Here is a 26,560-nt window from a genome sequence, read left to right as displayed (position 1 = left end):
AAAAAAAAAACCAAAAAAACCACCCGACAAACCAAACAAAACCAAAAATCATAAGTATGTGGTCCTGACAAGTACTTGTGTTTGGTGTGACTGACAAAATACATAAATACATTCTTGTGAATAGACTTGAGTTAGAATTCCAGAATATGTCAGCTCTTTTTTCATCATGGTAATATCTGCAATCTGTTTTCAGTGCATTACAATCATGGAAAAGTTTTAATTAAACAGAATTTTAAATTGCAGGAGGGGCCTAGTAGTATTGATTCTTTTCTTGCAGGAGTCTTGAAGGAGGTCTGTAATTTTATTTTGTTGTTTCTCCTTTTTTCTTCCTCCTCTTTCTAGGTTTTATTGCATCTGATATGACTTCCAGAAACTCTAGTACCCAGTTGTGGTTAATTACCCACTACCATGAAATGGGGTCTCTGTATGACTATCTACAGCTCACTACCCTGGACACTGTCAGCTGCCTACGCATAGTACTGTCCATAGCTAGTGGTCTTGCACATTTGCACATAGAGATATTTGGAACCCAGGGGAAGCCTGCCATTTCTCATCGGGACTTGAAGAGCAAAAATATCCTCGTTAAGAAAAATGGACAGTGCTGCATAGCGGATTTAGGTGAGTTCATTTCGATGCTAATATACTCGGTGCGTTCCTGCAGTAATCAAATATATTGGATAACTCCAACCATAGAAGTCTTACAGTAACCTTAAATAGCCTTACCATGATGTGGTATTACCCCGAAGGCTTATGTCAGCCACTAGATGGCACTTAAAACTTAAAAATGCCACTGCTGTTGAGGAGGCCTAGTGTAGCCTCCCAGTTCAGGAGCAGATGTAACATTTTGGACTTTTTCTTGGGTTTCATTGTTAAATTCCATTCATGGATCCCAGAGGGCAGCAGTTATTAGGCTTCAGCTCATTTCTGAACTAATGTCCTTCCACTTGTAGTCTAAGAACTATGTGCTCGCTGTCCCAAGCTCCATAGGTCCATCCAGCTTGAGTCTTTTGCCAGATAATTCAGTGAGCCCAAAATTGGGTTCTCCATGACCAACTGGTCTTATGCTTTGATCTAGGTAGGATGCTGAGAAACAGCTGCAACAGTATGGCTCGTTCACACCTTGGGCATATGTCTGACTATTCCCACCTCCCCTTTTCTCTGAGGACAAGGGAGAAAATAGCAATAGAACAATAGTATTGAGGAGTCATTGGCTAGACAAAAAGTGCAGTGGGAGATGGGATTTTTTCAATAATAATTCCATTTCATAGTTCCTATCAGTTTTGCCTGAGGGACATGAGAAACACACAGGGAAGACATGAAAGCCACATACCTGGGCCTATCTAAATTTGCAGAGGGAATAGTAAGTAAAAAATGGAGCAATAAGTTGAAAATACAGAACTTCAGAGACTGACTTTTAAATAAATTTGTAGTTCACACTGAGGAGAGGGCAGCACATACTGGCATTGATTGACATTATGCTAATAAAGTGAAATGTACTACATGATTTATTTAGAGCCTTCAGATATTTGAGAGATTTTCTGAGAGAGCACAGCAATAAACATTTCCCAGTTAGTTTTCATGGTGGTAAAATAGCTATTTTTTAAAAATGTGAAATCCTCGGGAATGTATCTGACATGTTCTTCGTTTGATCCTTATCTGTAAAGGAGAGTTACCAAAGAGTTCATTACTTCTGCCATATATTCATGCCCATTTTTTCTGTATAGCTTTGTCTTTTTTTCCTCTTCTGGTCTCCTTCTCTGTTTCAACACATGCACCATACAAGAAAAATGGCACTTAGAGACTGGTAAGTATGAACAGATGGAAAGATTCACTACAGCTGCCCAGACCTAAGCTGGACTTGGGTTCTGTCAGTCACACCAGGTTCTGGACTTGCAATGTATCCGTTAAGAATAGGTGTCAGCTCTAAAAACAGAGAGGAATAAAATCACTTGGATGTATATCTTGTAATTATCTGTTTTGCTGGCAGCCTGGGTGCTGCACGCCTGAACTGCAGTGTAGCTTGATGTTTGTTGCCATTCAGTCCTAGTCCTTCTGGCTGGCAGCAAGTGCAAGAGCTTTGTGAATTGGCCGCTTGTCTCAGCAAGCGTGCTGGAAACTAGTATCTTGAACAGCAACCCGAGTATCCAGAGTTGCATTACAAAACTGGCTGTTTCAAATATGTTCTAGCTAAGCAGAAGCTGTGTGATAAAGTCCAAGGATAGATGTCAGTCTCATTTCAATCTGTCAGCACTGTGGAAAAGTTCTGCCCTTCTACTTCTAAAGCAATTCATGTGCATGGTAATAGGTCTTAGTTGAGCAACCTTATAGAACAGCAGAATAATATACAAAAGTAAGAAAAAGCCCCACTCTCCTCTTACTCCGTCTTTCCCCTTGCCCCTCCATACCGAGTAGTGAATGTCCATTTGAAACAAACACTGGTATTTGTAAGGAAGGTGCAAAGAATGCTAACAAAACATATTTGCTCAATTTTGTTTCTAGCAGATAATCCAGTATACTAGTGAGGATTTTTTGATGTCTTAAACTAATGTGTTTCATCTATTTGTATTCCTGTCAAGCTTTTTCTTTTTCTCTTTTTTTTTTTAAAGATCTAGCATCTTAAAGTAAGAGCTTCTGACAAGCACTTCTGCACCCTTAAGTTAAATGCGCATTGAGATCTCCTGAGGTGAAAAGAAACTGAAGCAGTGCAATATCTGCTTCCTAACTCTCATAAAGAGCACAGATACCACCATGATGAGAACCTGATTACAACATTGTTGTCCCCTGACCTTATTGCAACACTTTCTTAGTTTGTAGTGTGTGGGATGCTGACTTGCATCCCTCAGCCTTAAACCTTTGACCTGTCAATCTATTGAATCTGTTTTGCCCGGTTTGGATGGAGTATTATGATTTTTATCAAAGTGTTCTCCAAAGTCTTGATATCTTCAGAGTGTGCCAGGAAATTTGTTTTCTAACCTTTGTTTTCAGTGTGCAAGTTTTCTTTAAAAATACTATAATCCATACATATTGTATAATATAAATTAATATAAATATAAACAAACACATAAATGTATAAGTGTGTCTGTAGATGTCCTATATATGTGTGTGTATATATATGACAAAAAATATTTTTGTCTGGAGAACAGGCTTTCCAAATTATCCTCTCAGCAGTCATGTGGTTAGTAGATGGTATCTTTCTAAGGTGCCATAAGCATTTTCTTAGCAGCTTGAAATTACTTGAATTGAATTTAAATTGTAGGAAGGTGTTTTCCAAATTTTTGTTAGGGTGAAGAACAGACTGGGTTTTTTTGGAAAGAAAAAAAATTAATGATCTAGTGATAGGTTAATTTTTTGTGGGACTGAGTTAAAATGCTTTTTAAGTTTAATCTAAAATAAACTCATGCTAAATGTAAATAGTATATGTTATTCTTACAAGATTTGTGCAGGAAATTAGGGAGAGTTTGTAGTCTTTTCTATTGCTTAGTTATGCCATGCACCTGTTGCTGTTCAATTTGCAGTGTTCTCTGTTTACCGTGGCAAAATGAGTACTCTGTGTTTCCAAATTTACAGTAATTTAGTCCCTCACATAATGTTCTTTGCTTAAATGTTGAGTAATTAGTAGAAACCAGGTAGAGTGGTTTTGAGTGACTCATTTTAGATCAGCTTGAGGATGTTTATTTTTCAAGCTACTGCAAATACGGTGTTTTTTATTTTCCAGCTTTATTTTTTAACTTGTGTATATCCATCATGCAGTGTTTTTCTTCTCTCTTCCCCACAGTTTGGATATATCCACCTACCCAAAAGTTCTATAAATAAATTTGAATGCTGTGTAAAATTGTTTTCTTCTAAGTAACAGATGCTTGGTCTTCTGTGTATACGTGCCTGGAGCGCTGGTGACATCCAGTGGCTGCAAAACACTTAATGATAACATTTTACAACAGTGCAATAACATGCTTAATGGTAATCCCTGAGGAGATAATTGATCTAAGTCGATGGACACAGTGGCTGTTTTCGATAGCTTGTTTGGAGCTGACCCAGTTGGTCTTTGGACAGTTGGACTCTCAGCTCCTTTTTAAGAAACTGTCTGATGGGTGTCACTGCTCACGTCTAATTTTAAACATATGCTGCTATAGTTTTAAAGGCGACTTAACTAATTTTTTTTTTTGTCTTGTCCTTCAGGCCTTGCAGTTATGCACTCCCAAAGCACGAATCAATTGGATGTGGGGAACAATCCCCGTGTGGGTACCAAACGCTACATGGCTCCAGAAGTCTTGGACGAAACTATCCAGGCAGACTGCTTTGACTCATACAAAAGGGTCGATATCTGGGCTTTTGGGCTGGTCCTTTGGGAAGTAGCTAGACGCATGGTTAGCAACGGTAAGTATTCGGGACTCCCTTACTTGTTTTTTAGAAGGGGTTAAGCAAATGGTAATTCACAGCAAAGCATCTGCCGCCAAAATGCACAGGATGCACAGTAAAATACTGGACCTCCAAAATATTTTAATTCCTGACACTGCCTGTGTTGAAGTTGTTGGTGTGCTGGGTACAATGGCTAAATATTGTTGTCATTTCTGTTAAGATAGAGAGGAAAGAGGGTCCCCTGCTACATTCTAAATAGTGATGAGAAATAATTCATACCAATTAATTAAGTTAAAATTTTAGATCATAAACTCTCTAAACTTTTTTCCATGTGTCATTAAACCCTAGTGAATACTTTTAGGTGGCTGTTTCTCATGACAAAACCTAAGGAACAGAAGGAAAATATGGAGGAAGTGAAGTGATCAGAATTCAGGGGTGCTCTTGCTTTACCAGGTTAAGTGCACTCAGAAAGCAGGACTTGGTCAAAGTACAGTTCTGCTTGGTAAAAGTGCTAGTGCAGTCCTGTTCTGTAGCGTACAGTATTGCTTCGTGTTTCCTTGGCAAGGATGTCTGAATTTAAGAAACTTTAAGCCGGGTATCTGTTGGTGTGATTTCTTGTCCTTGTCAGTTCAAAAGTCCTCTCTGACTTCTGGACTTCAGGTTGTGTTCTGTGGACCCAACTGGACAAGAGAACACAGAAGATGCCTTTCAGGCATATCTGCAGATGCTGGCAGTGATAGGTTGTTAACAGCGAGATGTTTAAATTAGAGGAAGTTCTGGATTGTTGTGTGCACTTATTTGATCTGTGTCTGTCTGATCTGTTCCTACTAAATCCAAATCTGGGATTCTGTTACTGACAGACAACGGGTTTATTTTCTCCAGGAAAAGACAACTAGCTGTTTGTTTGCCAAGGTACCTCCGAGCCCTGATGGTAGACTGGAACCTTGCAGAGCAGGAAGGGCTGGTGCCAGCCGGGGTGCCTGCCGGCTTAGGACCCAAGTACAAACTTGTTTGAAGGACACATGGTCAGAATGATAGGCAGTAGTCAGAGTGGCTCAAACTGAAGAATTGAGGGCTTTTTTTCGGTGGGAACTATTGCAAGTCAAAATTTGAGGGAAGACTTCGGTGGAAAGGATTAAGATAACCTTAGAGATGTTCACAAAAAGCAGCTGTTGAGAGCTGAAGGAGGGAGTATGAGCGGTTTGTGGAGAGATGGATACAAAGGAGCAGTGAGTGCACAGAGTTAGGCTGCAATAAGGTATAATAACAGTGGAGGCTTGTGGTAGCTATTACAGAGTAACAAAGCCTGGCTCAGATTCTAGTGGAAGTTAAGGTACTTGCCTTGTATTGTTTCTCATGCATTATCTCACCTCTGTTCCCTGACCCCAGTGGAAATCCTGTCAGTATTTCCACTGGTGTTACATTGGACTATGGGGACAATGGTGTTACATTGGACTATGGGGAGCGGGGAGAGGACAGGCACATGTGCGACAGCTCTAGAAGCAAACAAATATTGTTATTCTATTGAAGTACAAGACTACTTCTAAATAAGAACCTTGTACTTCATATGTTATATGTTGGTGGACAAAATAATTTAACTGTGAGTAAAAGGAAAAAAAATTGTTGTTCCGTTGTTCAGGGTAATTCTCAGCACAGCAGCCACAGGCAGCTAGTTGTCTCCAGAAACACTGCAGTGAGGCTTGTTATGAGAAGGCTGCTGGAAGGTGGCACTTCTTGGAAGGTCTGCAAATCTTCTCAGCTTGCTAGAAGGTTCCCTGGGGCCTGGAGCACTGTCCCAAGCCCCTGTCTTCTCTACAATACTTACAAGGTGCTTAAACAAAGCTGACTTGGAGGTAGCAAAATGCATCAGGTAGGCTCAGGTGGCTGATGTAAGTCGCCTTGTAAGCCCGAGAGATTGCTTTGATAGCTCTGAAGAGATCCAAAATGGGTTCTGTGTGATCAAGAGAGCAGGGTAATTTGTGCAGGTGATCAGGTGTTTTGGGGAGATGCAATTTAATGTGCAGGGTCCATAGTGAGCAGCTCCTGTCTTGCTGGAAGCTGGCGGCAGTCACGGGACTGACTTGGGAGCTGAAGGGAACTTTTGTAGGCTTTCTGTGGGGTGGCTGGAGCTGAGCTCATGACCTTGCCTTCCTTCTCCCTTTACTGTCAGAGGAGTTACTTGGGTACATATGCAATGAAAGGAATAGGCATTGTTCTGATCCAAGAGCATGCATCAGCTGAATCCAGTGTGATGATGATTTCGGGTGAAGAAGAAACATACGCTCTGAAGGTGTATGTCGTTAATTAGAGAAAGGAGGAGAGTCTTGTGAGTGCATGGTATTAATTTTTCTTATGATGCACTCTGTTTATTGGCAAATGCATGTCGTAGGCAGTTATGAAGACTTGCTCATTGCATTTCCCAATATTTGGAGACCTCTGGGTTGCAGTTCACGTCAATGTGAGTGCCTTGAGAATTTAAGCTGTAACTTCATTGTTTTCAGTGCAGTTTTATATTCTGCACTTTGTCTCGGCAGTCTGCAAGCACTGTAGTTTATCAGTTACCATAACGTGATGGGCTTGCTGGGCAGGGGTTGATTAATTCACTGTGCAATAGGTGATGCTTGCTGCGATGGGGAGGGAGAGGAGGCGGTTGGTCTTCCTCCACGCTGCCTGGGGAGGGACCGCGCTCGTAGCTGTGGGTGGTGGGACCAGCAGTGCTCACAGGGGTACGTGCTTACACATAGGCACCGTGTAGAGCATTGTCTGTTTGAACATAGCAGTTGGCCTATGTGATGACAAAACTTCACATGTAAGCTTTTGATAAGTTTGTTTTTATTGCCGGTCTTGAATTTTGAGTAGTTCATCTGGAATCTGTCTTGCCACAGTGCTGTTTTGGAGGCTGGTAATCCTTTGTGGAATATTGGATGTCTTGCTCTCTTTGTATATGAATGTACATTTTGACTTATATTTGTGCGTGTATACTGTACATAATATATATAAAAAATACACAGAGTCTTACCTAGTTACCTCTTGAAATGAAAATTCCATGAAATGGTACCTATTATTTAAATACTCCCATGCTGAAGTTTTGATACATAAGTATTGCTGCAGTAACTGCAGTTCACAGACAATTCACCTGAGCTACTTTTAAACTAGTGAGTTTAGACTGTGCTGGCAGGTTCACCAAGATGGTATGAAAGTCAGCATGGACTGCAGACCTACCAAAGTTGATAGGTAAATGCTTCAGTAATTGATTCAGGCTGAGCTCAGTGCCACCGTGGAAACACTTTTAATGGTGATAGAGATACGTCATGACATTGGTCGTGTCAATAAAGTCTTAAGTTTAAGACAATGGTGATACTAATTCCACAGTACTTAATTATTTCCAGTTGCTTTGTATTTCTGGCTGCTGCCATAAGTAATTACATTTCCTTACACTGGTTTGAAATGGAGTAAACATTTTCTCTCAAATCTGAGTGTTTAGCTGTGTGGAAATCATTACTTCATCAGGTGGTCACTCAGATAACCCTGTTTGATTTGTAGTAAGACTTTGGTACTGGGAGTGAGCGTGCCGAGGTCAAGGTAGCATGCTCGTGTGAACTGGGTGATGGTGTGTCTTAGGTGGGCTAGAGGCACTTGTCAGCTATGTATGCTAGAAATTTTTGCTGCTATCCCATACTGATAGACATTTGTCATCTCTCATTGACTGGGTGGAAATGCAGAGTCTATTCCAGTGAGTCAGCCTGGTTTAGTACTTCAGTCTGTGGAGGCTCTGAAGTTGTTGTAATCTGACTAAAGTCTGATAGTTTTTAAAATTTTCTTTTAAAATTTTTTAATATTTATTTTTACATTTTTATTTTAAAAATTATATAAATATATAAAAATTATATATATAAAACTATATATATAAAAATCATATACTATTATATATTATATAAAATTATATTAAAGTATATTGTATCATATATATTGTAAATATATACAATATATAATATATATGGAAAACCAAAGTTATCTAATGGGCCTCAAGGTGACACAGTGATTCTCAGTACTTCCCTGTTACGGCTTAGTGTAAAGAAGAAAATGTGATGGGAAACTCCTTTGCCACAACCAAGAGAACTCATGTCTTGTCTTTGTGCTGTAGCAGGAGTCACTCAACATTTCTCTCTGTACTTGAAAATGCAATTTAAGCCCCCAGATCAGTGTTTTACTCTCTTCAAATAGACGAGTGCTTTTTCCTTGTAGACTGGTTGTTCATGGCTTTTTCAATGTGCTCCCTTCCTAGTGTACAGTGCCTTGCATCGTTGCTTACCTGGTGCCTGGCACTTAGAGTTCTGTTCCTCGTGAATCTTCGCTGTTCTTCCCATTATTGTGATCTTGTTCAATACTAATAGTAACACCAGAAGCTGAAAGCTAGTTACTGCTCAAAGCCATCCCTGGGGAGTGATTATCATTATATCTGCAAGACTGGATATGTTGCTTGGGTGTTTGTGTAGATCTTGCTTTGCTCCAGCAGTTAGTCGTGCATGCGTAGGACAAGCTGATGTTAAAGTAATGAGGAATAAAGGTGAAGAAAACACTACTGTGCATGTGAGTTCTAGTTGATTTGAGTAGCAAAAAGCCAGGAACCCCAAGGGAAAAAAATACAATATATTATAAATGACAGAAGTAATCTTAAAACTGTCCAGCAAGCGGCAAGCTGTAGGTCGTGCTGAAGGACTCTGGGGTCTCCCTCGTAGCGAGCGGCTGGCTCGCTTTCTGGGGGCAGTGGGCGAGGGAAGCGTGTCACAGTTCAGTGACGGTTTTGCGAGCGGAGTGGTGTGGGCTAGAGGTTGCAGTGGCTCGCTGGCACCGCTGACGGGCTGCTGCGGAGCCAGCGGTGGTCCCACGGGGTCTATGACGTTTGGCTGTGGTAGATCAGAGTACTCTAGAGTCACTCTATTGGAGTAAAGGCTAGACCCGCTTCACTTCATATTTATTACTATATGTCTTATCTGAAATAGCCAGTTATGTGCCCTATACTTTGGAAAGACCACATGAAAATAGTAAATTAGAGCCAGACTCTCTCTCTCTTACTGACAAAGTTCATCTGTAATATCCCAATGACCCTGGAAACATTTTCAGAGCTATATGACATAGCTCTGAAGTTCTGCGTTTGACTCGTATAAAGCCACTGCTTTATCTGAGGTGGACGTATAGACAATGTGGATACACAAGAGGGTTTTTTGTATTCTTGAGTTCTCACAATCAACTTTATTCTGTGTTCTGGGAGGAAGCAGGAGGAGTGTAAAGACAAGAGTTCAGCCTTGGAGGTGGTGTTTGGTATATGCAATTATGAATTGCTCGCAGGAGGAGGGTGGGCGATGCTTCTTTATGCAGCATCGAATATAGTCTGTCCTTCTGCATGCATCCATGTCAGAATACCATAGGGCAAACTCTGCAGTCTGCTAGTTACTTTGTTATGGTAACCTGCTTGGGTAGCTGGATCTTTGAACTGTCCCACTATTTTCTAAGGGAGTTGTAATTTCCTGAAGACCATTTCCCTTTTCAACTAGTCACCACAGATAGGGATTTAGAGTTGTGGTTTTTTTAATTGAGTATCTGTGGGATTTTGATCTTTATCTCCAGTGAACGAGAAAACTACAACTCAATCATAGCAAAGTTTGAGAACTTCTTTTCAACTTCAGTATATCCAGAGCAACAGAAATTCTCCTGGATTTCATGTATGTCTGACTGTGGGAGAGCTGCCAGTCTGCTAAAAAGCAGTTTTAAGATTGTTCTGCCCATGTTTTTACTGTACCTAGAGGGCCTCATTCACTCAGTGTTTTTCCAAGCTGCTGACCCAAATGCCTGTCTTTGAACACCAGTTTTTAAATTGGCTTTAAAGCATCTAAGAAAGTTGAGCTCCCTATAGATCATTTGTGGGCTTAATCCACTGATGAAACAGTAGTGCCGTATTGCATGCCTTAGTAGGCAAAAGGCTTTTTAGCCTGCCAGTTTTATGTAAGCTGGATGACAAGTTGTGAGAGCACACACACAAACTCATTTTTCAATGCAGAATCCTAGAAAATGCATTCAGACACTGGGTGCCACAGGCTCTCAGGTGTTTAGCTTTGTGATGGCATGCAGTGCCAGTTACCCTAGGTATTCTACTATTTTAATAACAAGAAATAAAATTATTTGAAGCACCAGCATGAGGGTCTGTAGATGCTGACATGCTTATTGGATTCTTTCAGGACTCATAAAACCATGCAAAGTGTATGGTAAGCCTATTAAAAACCACAATGCAGACATCAAATTTTTTACATTTGCTAGCAGAAATCCCAGTTTTGTGATAGTCAGTAAACCTCCCTGCATTATAAAAGATGGCCTTTTGGCAAGTGAGTTTATTTCTCGTCACTTCAGCTCAAGAATCTGCAAAATGAATATAGTTCTTACTTTGTGGAATTGTAATATGAGCCAATCAATTAACATTTTGGGTAGAAAAAGCTGTTTGTATGATAGTGCTATTCTGTTGTTTAATGGCTGCTTGACACTGTGGTGTTAACTTTTAAAAGATTTTTGTGTTTCTTAGGTGGCTAGGTCATGCGTTCTCTTTTTCTGTGCAGAAATGCTGTTGCACTGACACAGTCATTAAATAATGCCTCTCTTGTTTGTGTCTCACCAGGTATTGTGGAGGACTATAAACCACCATTTTATGACTTGGTTCCAAACGATCCCAGTTTTGAAGACATGAGAAAAGTGGTCTGTGTAGATCAGCAAAGGCCGAACATTCCCAACAGATGGTTCTCAGACCCTGTAAGTGGGTGTGCCTGTGGGTGCTTTGCATAAGATACAAGCTGACCTTTCTTCTTCTGAAACAAAGTCATGAAAGTTACTTTCAGTTATTACTTGAAATTGAAATGATCTCAATGCTACTTGTCAGGAGCATTAGCTGTACAGATTTCAGAAGCATGCTGGTGTGGACCTTTATGTTGGAGCAGGAAGGAAATGCAATGAGCAAACTTAAAACTGTTAAGTCTGAGCTATTCACAGATTAGCTTTCTAGTAGCATGATTTAACAGTAACTATTTTAAAGCTGCTCTTCCTATGATCTCTCTCCAAGCAGAAATTTCTTTAAGGGGATGGTAGCCTGAATAGGACTTTCTGTGGCTTATAAGCATGCAGATTTAGAACAGAATTTTGGTGTCTCTCCTGACTACAGGATAAGGGACTGTTGTTCTTTTTGAAAGGCTAGTGCTGAAGTTTATTTTTCTTCATCAGAATCAGTCTGGACTCTCCAGGTTGACCAGCTGTTTTGTTCCTTATTACTAAAGCTGTGGAGGTAGATTTGAATCTGTATGGCTGGTTAGGGCCAGCAAGGACGTGAGGTCCCATCTATAAGGTTTCAGCTGTAGAGCCATGACTTGTGCTGCTGCACCAGCCAGCTGTGAATCCCAGCCATTTACAGTTGAAATCACAGGCAGAAAATCTGTACCTTCTCTGGCTTCCTTCATTGATCTTGTGGAAATCAGTTTCATTGAAAAGAGATTTTGTTGTGTTTTCTTAATTAGGAAGAAAAGAAAACTCCATGGTTTAAAATTATGCTAGCTTGTCACTCCAGTCAGCCCATTGTCTAGTTACTCTCTTAGTTTAACCAAGTTAACAAACTTGGGTTTTTTTCCAACATTTGAAAGCTGTATATTTGATAGATAGCAGTAAACTCTCTGTAGACTCTGAAAACTGAGTGTTAAGAAGGCAATAATACCTTACTGTGTTAGTGCTTAAGCCAATCTAGCGCTTTCTTGCCTTGTGATTTGTGTACTTACGTGTGTGTTTTCTGCTTTTTATTCTTTTTCCAGACATTAACATCTCTTGCCAAGTTGATGAAAGAATGCTGGTATCAAAATCCATCAGCGAGACTAACAGCCCTGCGAATCAAAAAGACTTTGACCAAAATTGATAATTCCTTAGATAAACTGAAAGCTGACTGTTGACCTTCTTCTTGTGGTGCTCTCCTGATAGGAAGGCATTTGTCTGCTTCAGAAGTAGTCTGGCCAGACAGTTTATACGATTGGTCCCCATGTGGCTACTTATAGAGGCAGAAGTTCTTACCAAGCCATCTGTGTGGGAGACATCGGAACCATATGGACTTTGCTCAGTGACTACAATGGGCATTTCACAAATGGTCAAGCTATAAGGACTCATGCTGGATGTACTGTTGCAAAGGTAGTGGCCTGAAGGAAGACAGAGAAATCCTAAGACAAGATCAGGGCATTAAATAATGGCTTTGAACAGCTTTTTTTCTTTTTTTCCTTTTTTTTTTTTTTTGGTTTTTTTTTGGTTTTTTAATTCTCCTAATCACTCCCAGGGTGAACACATGGAAGTGGTAAATTTTAATCAGCAATATTGCCTGTGCTTCTCTTCTTTATTGCACTAGGAATTCTTTGCATTCCTTACTTGCACTGTCACTGTTAATTTTAATGACATGACTTGCCAAAAATATGATTGGCTGTATACTACATTGATCTATGCCTGAATAATAGGAAATGAATTTGGTAAACTGAAAATGTAACTGTCAGATTTTAGCTGCGTTTTACATGTGTACTGATGTTTACAATAATGCTGAACATTAGGAATTTCTCGTTTATACAAAACTTGCAAATTATTTATTACTAGTGCACTTGCCAGTTTTTTAAACTGTAAAATAAGTGCATAAAGTTAAAGCTTATTTTTATGTGGCCTCTTTCATGATTTCTTACACAGATGTTTTTGTAACACAATATAACCTGAAACATAAATTGTTTTCTGTATTACCATATTACAACTCGATAGTCACATTTTAAGTGCTTCACATTTGTAGGTGTGTGGTCTGTAACATATTTTCAGTTCAAATACGGAACATATATATAGCCATTACCCACATGACATTGTCTAGTATCTTACCGATCTAGAAAAGGAAAGCAATGGAGGAACTAACTAGAATTTTAGGTCATGAATGCTGTGGGGAAAATGCATTTTATTTCTTCTAAGCTATATAATATGCATTTAAACTCTGCCAGAAGAATAACTATTTTGTTTTAATCTACTTTTTCTATTTAGTAGTTATTTGTATAAATTAAATAGAATGTTTTCAAGTCAAACAAAAGAGTGTTTTAGTTCTCTTACTGCCTATTAGTAACAAAGGTATACTAATGCAGCAGTGGGTATCTCCAGTTGTATGCTCGCAGGTGAAGAGAGTTGGTCCAGGTCAATACTGGGTGGAACACCGAGGTACTGAGGCTGTTAACAGTTGTTTGTCTGGGTGTGTTTTTCCTGTACTGAACTGGATCCTAAAATAGTACAGCAGGGAACTGGTGTATTCTCCTTGGACGTGACATCAGTCATGCCCGTGCAAACCTCCTAGAGCATGTCTTGCAGAAGGAGGTATGTTATCCCCTAGCCTTATGGGGAAGGATTCAGCTTTGTACCCAGAGAACTGTTTTCTCTGCCTGTACCTCTTGATACTCTCATCTTAGTTGTTATGTCAAGTGTAAGAGTGATTAGGAAGTGACAGTGCCCTTTCATGCTTGGAAAAGAACTCCTTTATTCATGGGATTGAAATCCTCCAGGTAGTCTAAGGACCTGGATAGTAATTAGCTATTCGGACATGTTTCCTCTCTGGGTTAAAAAATTTCTCTGAGGTTCTCTTCTGTCCTTTAAGTCCGCCAGATTCTGCTCTCCTGTTTCTCTGTAATTTTTTCCTTCTCAGACCCAGTCTTCCTCATCCTACTCCAGCCACGTGTCATGCCTTTCTTTTTCTATATTTCTAGTGTAGAAATAACAGACAAGTTTGCAGGGTAGGTACTGCATGGTACAGTAGCTCTGCAGAGCAGACTGAATGGATACCAGTTGCTAGGTCTCTTAATTATACTTGATGAGAATCTGAGCAGATCCAGCACTGCAAAAAAGCCATAGGAAAAGTGGGATCTGATTAGTTTTTATTGTTAGTTTTTAATAGGAAGTCAAAGGCTCAGTTGCCTGAATGCATTCAGGTTTGCTTTAAACTGGTTTGTGTATGTGATGCATGCTGGGCTGTTAAATAACTGCAGCCCAGGAGAGACAGTATTTCAGCAATGACTCGAGTGAATCAGTCTGTTGGACTGAAGATGCCGCATGAATGGAAGTAACTAGTGACAGTTAAAACTGCAAAATGAGTGGCTGTTAGTGATAATTTTCTGATATAGAGTATTGCCTGAAGCTCTTTAGTCCTAGGTGCCTGGTGCACACACATACATATTTCCTTCACATGTACTTATATGATGGAACAGGCATCAGTATTTAAAACAAATGGAAAGTGGGGCAACCTGCTTGCAGAGGTCCCCGGCTGCTGCAGTGCTCAGAGATGAGGACAGCTGGGGACATCTGGGCAGTGGGGAGCAAGAGGGGAGGTAGCTCTACAGATGGACAGGGACAGAGCCAGAGGTGAAAGTTCAGTGTGCAATGTGAGTTTAAAGTGGCTGGTTAGGTTTTTCACTTTGAGTTTTCACATCTCCAGCATTTGCCAGTACAGGTGTTGGAGGAGAGAGACAATCTGTCATGCTGGTAATTAATAACAATTCTGGCCATGTTGGCTGAATTTGTGGTGCCTTTCTCAAATGCTGACCTACGGAGTCACAGCATCTTACTAGATATTAGGGAAGATGGTCATGTTAAATACTTGATCAGTCTCTTCTTTGCGCTGTAGCATCTTCTGAAAAGATGTCGTAGAAGAACGACACAACTTTAGGTTGGAAACAGCTCCATGTACTCTATAGGGGTTTACTCTGCTGTCTCTGAAGATCTGAAGTTTCTAACCGCAGTGTTGGGTACCAGTCCGTTAGCTGTGCTAGGACTAGTTGGGTGCTGCAGGATGCAGCGCCTGTGGGAAGGAAGCGCGCAGTTCTTCAGGGGCTCTTCCAGGGCAGGGCTCTGGGAACCACTGGCCTCTTCTGAGTTTGGATACAGACTTGATTGAGGAAATTTAGTATGAATTAAAACTGGACTCCTGGCTTTCCCTGTCTATAAAGCAGGGATAACCAACCAAAGGATAAAAACACAAACCATAAAAACACCCCAGTAATATCCTCTTTATCCCATGTTAGGTAAAGAAGATTATCCAAGCAAGCTACTGGCAGGGTAAAAAAGTCTGTCCAATGCTAGGACTCCTGCTCACCAATGTGCTAGACAAGGTCATTTTCATTGGTGCTGCTGCTAGTAGCTTCCTCTTGCATATCAAAACATCCAGGGATTATTTTAAACAAAATTCACATTCATGCCCTGCTAATGAAGTATTTTTAGTCCAGGCTTTGACTGAACTATTTGAAACGTTAACTAATTTATTTTTTTTTAATTAGGTGACTATTTGGCAAACTTGAATCAAGAAATTTGAGTGGAAGATAATAATGAGAAATAATTTCTTAGAAATTTCTTATCTCTTGACTTATCCCTGAGTCATTCAGCACTGTGCTTTTCTAATGTATAGTTGCTACGGAGGGTAGTCAGGGTCCATGCTTTCAAAAAATAGCAGAAATAGCAGTGTTCTGAACAGTCCTCTTGGGAGCTAGAGGGGGTGCACCTGGAAGCAGAGAAGGAAAAACTCAGTGATAGCCAGTGAAGGACTATCTGTGGTCTGTGTTATTTAACCTCATTTTCAAGTGTCTGGACAGTCACAGGAGAAAATTTGTTGCTGCTTTTCCCTTCAAGATATCAAGGCTTGGGCAGTGGGGGAGAGTTACCAAGTGATGTATGTGAATATAACACCCCCACCTCCTACGCTATTTTTCCAGCATGTTTATTAATCAGTGTTCCTCTAGTACCCCCATAGAATCTAATCTTCTAAAGAGATTTGGAATGCTTATATATAATCTGCTGCATTAAGGGTGTTGCTGCATTTATTACTATGGAGAGGGCACAAGCAGTTCCATAGTCGCAGTTGAATTATTCATGTGTCTGGCAGATTTGCACTGTACACAGCCAATGTGGATCTGGGGTGTTGTCATTCGAACAGTGCCTGACCATATATCAGACCCCTAGTAAGAGGAGGCCCTGCATGTAAAAAATAAATAAAATGACTCCTCAGCGCATGAGTAGCACTGTCTGATTCAGCTATCCTGTTGATAGGTATGACCACCTGCCAGTTACATGAGGAAGGCTAGGCAAAAAACAGAGTTACTTTAGATTTGGGGGAGGGGGGATTGCTTTTTGTTTGGATTTCCCTTTTTCATATGCAGAAGGCTTGTTTATTACTGGTTAGGAATATGTTGCACTCTGACAGGTGTCCTGGGGACAGCTGCCTAAAGCAGCCTGAGGCCAGCAACTCAAGTTAGTGTTGCTGTAGTGAAGGCACTAAAGGCTTCTTCCCACTTGTCTGTAACTTTCCTTGTGGGCCTTCTGTGCTGGAATTTTCCATGAAAAATCCATATCAAGGCTTCCAGAATTTTTTTATTTACCTGGATTAAACTATTTTGGTAAGGAGGGACAAGGAGAATTCTCTTCCCTGCAGAGCAAGGTGTCTGCTGTGCAAAAAAGATAAGCCTTGGCATAGTGGTTGGCATAGGAGAAGGGAAACAAAGATGTTACTGGTGCTGTTCCACTTATATAGAGAGAAGTTAAATCTTTCTAAAACACAGAATACATTTTTGCATTTTAGAGCTAAGATTTGTGTGGGAAAAGTAAGCATTTTATCAAATATAGAATTAATGATGTACTGTGACAGATGCTCTCACCTGGGAATAGTACATTTGCTTTATCCCCAGTTTAAGGAAAAAAAACACCACAGTTCTAGTGCCTGAACCAAGAAACCGTGCCAAGATACAAGCCGAAGCATGCCAGGAAAAGCAAAGCACAGCTGTACACGGTTGATGTCAGTCTCGGCCTGTCACGGTAGAAGAGAGACTGCAAGAAGGACTTCTAGTACTCGTGGAAGCGAAGCTGGGACCTTCTCTGTGGAAAGTGCAGTTTTCACTGGGTATGGACTCGTCTCTCTACCTCCAGATCCTGTGTGGTGGAGAGCTGTGTGATGTCTGCAAAAGGGATCTTCCACGGGGTTTGGGACATCTGCTCACTGGGTCAACCTGTTCTGTACCAGCCAGACTGCTTGCTTAGAGGTCCAGGAACATGGTCCTCTTGGGGATGGTGGCCTATAACACGATACACCAAAGTGCCTGCCAGCTGTCAAACTTGGGAGACAGAGTTGTTGGTTGGTTTTTGGTTTTTGTTTTGTTTGTTTGCTGGTTGTTTGTTTTTTTTAAAAAAAAAAAAAGTGTCCCCCTTTCCACCACATTTGTTGCTGTGTGTTGCTCTGTGCATAGTGGCATTTGTCCCAGCAACATGTGTAAACCTGGGGGTGTAGCCCTGGCAGAGCAGCACAAGAGCTGGTGTACACATCCTGTCCTCCAGTCTGGTGTAGCTTCTCAGGACTCTCTTTATACTTACAGATCTAATAAATATCTCTGCTTGTTCTTGACCAAAACGTTCCTACCTTATATCCGTGACGGGGTAGACAGTGCTGCGCAGCCCCCGCAGGCTGTGCTTTCCCCCTGCCAAGGGAAGGCAGGTGGAGGTCCTCTCCGCTGCTCTGCCGGAGGAGACACTGCCGAACGCTCGCCGTGAGCTGGGGGACGAGCGGTGCCCCCGGACAGAGAGGGGGAAGCATCCCACAGTGGCCACTGACCGAAAAAGCTGCTCTGTCTTCCTCCCTGCCGGGGCGTCACCTGTCGGTGGGGCTTCAGCGCACGCTTCAAAGCGTGCTGAGGATTTTGTCCCAGGGTTTTTCATCTTCGTGAACTGCATGAGAGATGTAGCAGCTGATTTGTGGATGATGTGAGGTGGATTTTAAAAACTACCCAACATCAACAATTACTAACTTGTTTTTCTGACTGCAGTCCCTACCAAAACGCTGACCACCTTTTCCAGTGCAATGACTGAGGGTTTCACTGTCACAGAAGCCCCGAACTCCTAAAATCAACAACATTCAGATACTGGCATCAGTTTTAGCAACTCTGTCTTTGTTACTATGCTAAAATCTGTTCCTTTCAGAAAGTGAAAAGCTGATGCTGTGTTCAGCTTCAACACCTGTATTTTTCTTCTTTCTGTAGGCATCTTGGAGAACTTTACATTTTTTTTAATTTTTTTTTTTTATGACTTTCACAGCACGTAGAAGGAGCCAGCGCACTCTGACCTGATGAACTGTGGTGAGGCAGTACTTTAGGAAGGGGAGGACAAGGCAAAGAGTGCACTGGTTACAGTACTGTGCTGCTTTCAGGTCAGTTCCTAAATGAATGCTGCACTTTATGGTTGCTTCTTTCTACTGATTTAAAGATATCAGAGTGCCTTAGTGGAGTAAGGCTGCAATTTTCATCTCTTGTCAGTGTAGAAGTGACAAATCAAGATCTAACCTGGGGAGTTACTTGATGTTTCTACCTGGTTTCCATGTTTTTCTGATTGCTTAACGGCAGCGAGAGCTTTTAAACATGCTGTGATAACTCACCGGGGCATGGGACCTCCGCTGGTTGGGCTCGCTGTGCCAAAGTGCCTTTGGTCTGGGTGTTTGTGTACGCAACCCAGGGAGATTCACTGCCGTTGTCAGAAGTGGGGCGCGTGTTGCAGGTTTTCTCGATGGCAGTGATTATGCAGGTGGGGCTGCAGCACTGGGAAGTCTTGCTGAGTGCTCTGCTTGTTCATCCCACAGCGGCCAGCCCGCGTGGGCTTGCCAGGTGTTGGGCTACTGACTTAAATAAACTGGAGCGATGTCCTGGAGGGCTGAGCTCCCAACGGGCCCTGGAGAGACCGTGGGCTGAGCACTGGGGAGCTTTGCCGCTGCTGGAAGCGTGAGGTTGGGGCTGGACGCCGGGCTTGGTCCCGTGCCGCCCTGGCTGCTCCTGGCCTCAGTGAAGTGCCGCTGCTTTGAAGTGTCGCCTGCTCCTTCCCTGCTCCGGCGTTTTCACTGGGAAACAGGCGTGTGGCAGCCGAGGGCTGTGACGCTTGGGTGGGTTGAGTGCTGGGGTGGGTGGTCAGCCTCCATCCTGCCCCGCTCCCCTCTGCAGCCCCTTCCTGGCCCGGTCTGTCTTTCCTCCGGGCCGGCTGCAGGTATGCTGGAGCCCCATCTGCTCCTTGTTCCCAAACTCCAACTCTGCATCTGCTCCTCCCTCACTTGTCCCGGGAGTTGTCCCCATGGAGGGATGGACAACTTCTCGAGGGCAGTGCCTCTGGCCGTGCCCACTTTCCTCTCGTCTCCGTGAACGCAAACTGCTCTTTTTTCCTTTCGGGACAGAGGAGGGCTGTGCACCAGCTGTGAAGAGCTGTGCCAGAAGGAAATCAGACTTAGCTAGGCCAGGGATTTTTTTTGTTAAAGACTTGAAAACCTGCAGTCAGCTTGCTCTCTTGATCTTAAAAGATAGCGACACATTTGACTGAAGCTTGATGGCTGTTGCTAACTAGATTTAAGGACTCTGTATCATACCAATCTCTTCCCCCATAGGTCTCTGCAGCAGTCTTCTCCATTTTTCACCATCAAAAAGCTCTGACCTCAAATATCATAAATATTTCAGATTCATGGTGTAGATCTATTTTCATTCTTGGAATGTTCTCCTGGAAGACCCGGAGCCTTAAAATGCAATACCTACCAAAGGTGGCGGGGGGATAGTGAAGTGTTGGATGCTAGCGAGGAATTTTATTCTAAAATTTTGCAAAAATAGCTATCATGTTACATTGTCTACTTCCCATAAAGAGAACATATCTTTAATGTAGGTGCTAAAAAGGAGGAAATGGTAAGGCCCAAAGAGCAGTTTATAAGAATAGCAGAACTGCTTGCAAAGAAAAGCTTTCCATAACTCAGTGTAGAAAGAAGTTGCAAAATAGGGAGGGAAAATTAATGCCTTTTGTCTACCCATTTAACCTTGTTTGATTACTTACTGTATGTGGATCTTGCAATCTTTAATGCATGGAGTTAAAAATAGCTTAATATTTGTCATACACTTGAGCTGTTCAAGAAACATGGAACACAAGCAATAGTGTTTTCTGACAGGAGTTCAAGCACTGAACGTATGCTTTAGACAATGTAATGCCTAAACTGTATAGCAATCGATCAATACTGTGGCTGGAGTTCAAATGATTGTATTTCAACTTACATTGAAAACAAGCTGAAAACTGTGACAAATTTACTCTGTCAAGTTTCTTGTAATGAGATTCTGTGTGAATTTAAAGTACGTGACTACCCATCTTCATTAGGAGAAAGAACATTGCTAGCAGTAAAAAAAAAAAAAAAAAAAAAGTATTGTTTCTAATTCCTCACTGAATTGAGATAATCTTAAACTGTGTTTTCTCTGTAAGCACCTTTTTAAAAAATTGCCTGAGAAACTTCACAGAATTCAACATTCTTAGTGTCTTCTGCTCTGTTTTATAAGGATCTTGAATTAAAACGGAAGCCTTTAGGGGAAGGGCACTGGCCCTTTCCTTCTACTCTTGGTTCCTTTGGCCACTTCCAGCAGTTACCAGCGGATGGTTCAGTTTTCCTTTTGCTGTTCCTGGGGAATCTCCTCTCATCTTGCTCCCCCAGGGAGATGGTTTCAAAATGGGCCACCAGGAGCTCCCCACAGAAAATACACTGAATAAGCCCTGATGCCCAGCACCCCTGACCGGATCCAAAGCACAGGGTTAGGGTTCCGAAGCCATGGGAAGACTGAAATGGTGCGTTCCTGTCCACACCAGTATAGATACGACTGGTGAGGACACCATTTCAGGAACATCTCTAGCAACTGTGCTCCTATGAGCAGCAGTCTCTCTGCATGTACTTTTCACTGGTGATTAATGGATGGAAGGTCAAGTCCTCACTGTGTTAGGTCAGGCATGAAGCAGAGGACAAGCTAAAAAGCTGGCTTGGGCTCAGTTTACGCTTCACGCTCAGTGCTGCAGAAGGCAACAAAGAGGAGCCGGGACCAAGTCCCTGAGTCGGCAGCTTTGTCCTGCTCGGGCTCTGCCGCCGTCTCCCCCGCAGCGACTGCTGTTTCGGCACCGGCTGTTTTGCGAGGAGGAGGAGGAGGTGGCACCGTCAGCACTGGGATGGCGAGAGAGCAGGACACTGCCAGTCATCCCCAGAACAGAGGTAAGGGGCGGAGGGGGCAGTCCCATTAAAGAATTAACTTTTTAATTACACTAATGCTCACTCTTTGAACACTTCTTATGTCAGAATGATGCTAAAATGTTCTGGGAAGTTCCATTATTACCTTCCTCATCAAAAAAAGTACCTACTCAGATTAATATGAACTTTTCAATAGATTTATGGGCTACTGTTTAATAGATTTCAGGGCTGTAGAAAGCAGTGTTGGCGGGGGCAGGGGTGTGACTAAAAAATTGTAAAATGATTCTTGGAACAGTTTGGGAATTTTTTGACTCTTTTGCTAATTGCCATGGTCAACAGTATAATGTTTTGGCAGGAATGTATCATTCTGATGGCAATTTTTGGAAGATTTCATAGCATTCCTGGATGAACAGAGTGAGAGACAGACTGCAAGACGGCTCCGTAGTCAGGACACTGACCTCGGATGTAGAGGACCAAGGTAAGTGGTAACTACTGACCTGCTGGCCGTTCTGGGACATCTATGGGTTTTGTTTTGTTTTGTTTGCACAAAATTTCAATAGGCCTTAGTTTTGTCCTGATGTGGAGCAAAACAAATTACAAAACAAAATTCTTGTTTTCCAGCCAACCCTAGAAGTACTTCCAGTTGGCAAACGTTTTTATGGTGTTACCCATTTCCAAAGACTCTTAAATCCCCAGGATACGCTATTTCTGTCCTACTATGAACCATGCCATGCAAACATCTTAACTTGGGAGCACGTTTGCCTCACAATAGCCTCAAAGTGTGGTGAGTTTTTTTTTCCTCCATCCCTTGTTTTGTTGTTCTTTTGCTTTTCACTGGCTTTTGGTGTGTCAAAGGCCTGATGAAGATTAGAGACAAAGGGGTGAAAGATCAATGATCATGGATAACTGCGGACCCAAACCTCCAAATCACTGAATGCTCTAGAAACACAGTAAGATATGAGTTACTGGCTCTCCTCCCCCTCTCTGCCCTTAAGTGTGCTTTTTAGTAGTTCCTGAAGTGCTGTTTCAACAAGTGGCCCATTAATACAGACTTCTGCCTTAGCTCTGGTGTTTTCAGCAGGAGCTGCTTCCAGCACCTGCAGAGGCGAACCCTGACTGGTGGCACGGGGAGACGGCAGGAGGGGGAGGGCACTCGCTGCTTTTCATTCTTACTTCTACACTAATAAAAACATACATAGAGAATTCTACTTTTAAATTACAGAAGTTCCATTTAGATTCAGGTGGTTGCATTTTCTATTCTTACTGCATCTCAAACAGTTCACCAAATTCATGGCTGTAGAGTTAAGCAATGTTGGTAATCTTTGAAAAAAACCAAACCAACCAACCGAAAAAAGGCCAATGTTCACAGCATGAGCTTTGTGAAAAGCCATTTAAGCATATATGCTGCTGCTTTAGCAATGGGCTTTATTACATAGTCTAGTTACCTTGGGTTCTTCCTAAACAGTGGTTGAGGTTGAGGGCTTGGAGGCAAACAAATGGAACAAAGTGAAGAGAAGGGTTGACAGAATGTGAGTGGGTTTTGTGGGGCTTTTTTGTTTTGTTTTAACCTCAGTTTCAAAACAATTTTAAAATGTAAGCAGCTTGTAGTTCTGTTTCAATAATAGTTGTACTCATAATGCTATTTATTTACATGAAACCTATTGAAGACAGAGGTTAAAACCTGACAGACAATTTGAAATGCTTTGTTCCAGATTTCACAGACATCATATAATACAGAATATAATAGCATATGAAGAGCCCAGACAATTAGTTTTTAATGGCCTAGGTGGAAACAAAAGGTCTCAAGTGTGTTTTGAAGACACACAGCATTATCAGTATGGCAAAGGGAGCCTTGTTTAAAATAGATAACATTGACAGCATTGCCATGTGATGTATGAAAAAGCTGGATAGAGCATTTGACCTGATAGCTATGACAGAGCAATATGATTAGTATTCTGACATACTACTTTTCTTTCATAAATACAAATATAAATGAGGGGGGAGATGGAAAAACTTGTCAGGTATTTAAATGTACTGCCAATATCCATATTCTAAGCGATATGGATTGGTTTGTGTCAACAAGCCTTAAAATTTCTAATAGATACATATTGAGGTCCCAAGTAAAATACTCCAGCTTTGGCACTCAAGTATCTGCAACATTGCTTTTCACAAACAAGTCTTCAGTCATTGGAATTACCAGTCTATTAGTCCATTACCCTACTAGGATTCTCATACATATATATATATATATATATATATGCACTTGCATGCATTTACATATGTAGATATTTTATTTATATATATTTATTTATAGGGCTTGTGTCTCCAAACAGGTAATTAGTTGGTGTTTAAACTTGTCTTTTATTGGTGAAACATTTGTTCAAAAGAGTAAAACAAACGTTGTCCAGAACAGCGGGGCAGGCTTGTGCCTGGTGCCAACTTTAGAGAGGACTTTCTCCCCGCTCTGTCCTCCTCACTGTCCTACCTGCTAGAGAATTAGGCCTCCATCCCCAGATAGGGCCAAAAGTACTAGTTATTTTGCAGTTACTGGATGTCTGGCATCTTTTTCTGAGCTCAGCATGTCTTTTTAAAATGAAGCCATCTCTGCTTAAGTCCCTAAACACTGACTGGATCCACCCAGCCTTTGACATGTGGTGGTCACCGTTCACTGGGTGGTTTGAAATCCCTTAGGATGAGCTGCGCTAATTAACAGGTCTATCAATACGGTCACGATATTTCTTCACTCCCCATGTACATGTTATGAATAAACCCAGAGTTTTCAAATTGTATCTATATATAAATTGTGTAAAATAACATGTATAATACAATGTAATCTTTTGGTGAGGGTTGGATAGATGCAACCTATATTCCTGCTTGTTCAAACTGGTGGATGCTACATTCAGATGGATAAATTCTCTTCAGTTTGGGTGGAGTTTTTGCTGTCCACTTCAGTGGAACTAGATTTGAAGTATATATTTCACTGAAACTTTCTTGCCTTAATGCGTCATCAGTATTCTATCATAACTCCCACCAAAAAAAGAAAGACTGGTTGGTTTGCCTGCCCCCCTGACCCCCAATCTACCTATTGTTTTAATAAGTTTTTCATGTACTTTGTCAGCAGTGTATTGAAAGAAAGGGTTCCATGGCACTGACATTATAGATGTTACCTTGGAACAAAGTTGGTATCGTGATAGAAGAGGAAATGCAATTTCTAGCAAACAATTTTCTTTGGCAAAACTTTCAACTTTTTTGCATCCTTGACTGTAGTTAGCAACAACCCCCACCATGTGAGCTCTCTGACCTCTGAGGCACTTGGAAAGACAATACAGCACTCACATCATGTTCAGCTAGTTCTGGGCAAGGAGAAATACTCACTGGGGGTGAGGGGCAGAGGGGGGAGCCCGGGGAAGGGGCTTCGCCTCAAACGGTTATGTCCACCACGCTCTCCCACAAAACCTGCTGCAGAGCAGCACATAACGGATGGCCTTGTGAGATGCATTCCTGTCCATAGAGGTCCGTTGGTGGGGCATGTCTGGGCTATTCATATGTTTGGGTTTTTTTAAAAAAATATTGTTTGCAGGCCAAAAAGTTCCAATTTTACTGTAAGTAGGATTTTTTCTGTGAGCCCTTCCTTTTCAAAATTATTCTGGTTTTAGTTATCGTCCACTTGTGTCTGCTGCTCCTGATGCAAATCTGCCCATCCAGGTCTCATCAAGACATGAAGATAAAAACATTCTGAAATGGAGTATATTCAGGTGAGCGATAATTTCTATGAATCTCCTCACCCTAAAAATTTTATATTGAACTGGGGATAGAAGATTGCTGGGGAAAAGGAAAAAAAATGTTGAGATGAGAACTGTCATAGAAAATAGGAAGCCTGGAGGGGGTAAGGTTTCAATTCATCGTCTTCAATTTCAGGCAAACTTGTGCTGCTCAAGAATTGTGTCCTGTGTTCACTCCTCCATGAAATAACTGAGAGGATAGGAGTATCCTGGTTAGGGATAGGACTTCTGAAGTCAGAATGGCATTTGCATGCATTCACAACTTTTCCTTCAGTTCTGCTGTTCTTTACTTGTCTGGCTGCATCACCATCAGCAGCAGTTACTGTTCCTGTGGTGGCAGACCACGTTACCAGTGTGACTTCCTTTGCTGGGTGCAAATAATCGCATGTGATTTCCACATAGGCTACAGTCTCTGTATGGCAAGAGTACAAGGGTACAAATTTGTTAGAGATTCCTTTCAGCCTAAATACAAAGGGAATATTGCAAACAAGGATAAAAGTGGACTGGATTTAAAAACTGGAACTAGACAATGATAGAGCATCACTCACACCACTCCGCACCCCCAAATCCCTGAGCAAACCTGAGGAACCCTTCTTCCACACTTGAACAAGGCACTCTATGAGAAAGAATGTTCTGGCTTTTAAACTGACTTCTTGGGTTTAATACAGCGTGATACAGAGTTAATCATGTAGTTCCTCATCAGTAATAAACTACGCAACCATACTTTTTCATTGATGTGGTTGGAAAACAATCTTGTAATCTTTGTGCATCATCTCAGCCTGACATTTTTGGTTAGATTTGATCCAAATGAGAAATAAAGTTATTGGTAGACATTGCCATCAGATTTATAAAGGAGAAGCCGTGTAGAACTTGGCAGCTGAATAACATACCAAAACTCTGTAGTAATAAGCCACTTCATACTCTTATGTCTGTGACTGAGTGCCACAACCAAAACCAGGCTAGTTGCAAATAATTTCTATATAATAATAATATGTATATATTAAAAAATCTTATTATTTATGAGTTTCTAGGGTGCTTATTACATATATGTTTGCTTGAAAATGTATTCTAGACCAGCCCTCATTTTTTGGAAGGGGTAGAGATTTGATTAGACTTTTCTATCTCATAACATATTAATTGTAAGTAGCATTTCTTGGACTAGATCTGTTTAACTAAAAGATGCCTCTTGGTATCAACGAGTAAAGATAAACTCATGCACATAGCTTATTAGGGACGGTGGGGAAGGGAGGACTATAGGAGGGAAGGGACTAAGGTTGCTACAATACATAATTAAAATGGTAGATTTATTTTGGGAGAGTTTCACCATTTCAATGTTTATATATTA

The 26,560-nt window shown here is 41.4% G+C and overlaps 2 protein-coding genes across 6 annotated transcripts in view; both read left to right on the top strand.

Moving 5' to 3' along the window:
* ACVR1 (activin A receptor type 1) overlaps nt 1-17,827 on the top strand; it is a 70,088-nt gene extending 52,261 nt beyond the window's left edge. For all 3 annotated transcript variants that reach the window (XM_049813424.1, XM_049813432.1, XM_049813441.1), the window contains exons 7-10: nt 343-618; nt 4,177-4,374; nt 11,024-11,154; nt 12,198-17,827. In XM_049813424.1, the coding sequence (XP_049669381.1) occupies nt 343-618; nt 4,177-4,374; nt 11,024-11,154; nt 12,198-12,332 (740 nt within the window). In that variant the 3' untranslated portion in view covers nt 12,333-17,827. The remainder of the gene's footprint in view (nt 1-342; nt 619-4,176; nt 4,375-11,023; nt 11,155-12,197) is intronic.
* Nucleotides 17,828-18,058: 231 nt separating this feature from the next.
* Nucleotides 18,059-26,560, top strand: part of ACVR1C (activin A receptor type 1C) — a 50,780-nt gene continuing 42,278 nt past the window's right edge. For 2 of the 3 annotated variants that reach the window (XM_049813474.1, XM_049813463.1), the window contains exons 1-5: nt 18,059-18,619; nt 20,760-21,457; nt 21,789-21,911; nt 22,055-22,217; nt 25,090-25,188. The gene's annotated coding sequence lies outside the window, so the exon portion shown is untranslated. Of the gene's footprint in view, nt 18,620-20,745; nt 21,458-21,788; nt 21,912-22,054; nt 22,218-25,089; nt 25,189-26,560 lie in introns of those variants that run through there. The other variant, XM_049813483.1, reaches the window with a different exon arrangement.

This window comes from Accipiter gentilis, chromosome 1 (genome assembly GCF_929443795.1).
Source record: "Accipiter gentilis chromosome 1, bAccGen1.1, whole genome shotgun sequence".
Lineage (NCBI taxonomy): Eukaryota > Metazoa > Chordata > Aves > Accipitriformes > Accipitridae > Astur > Astur gentilis.
This window is presented reverse-complemented; position numbering and strand designations above follow the sequence as displayed.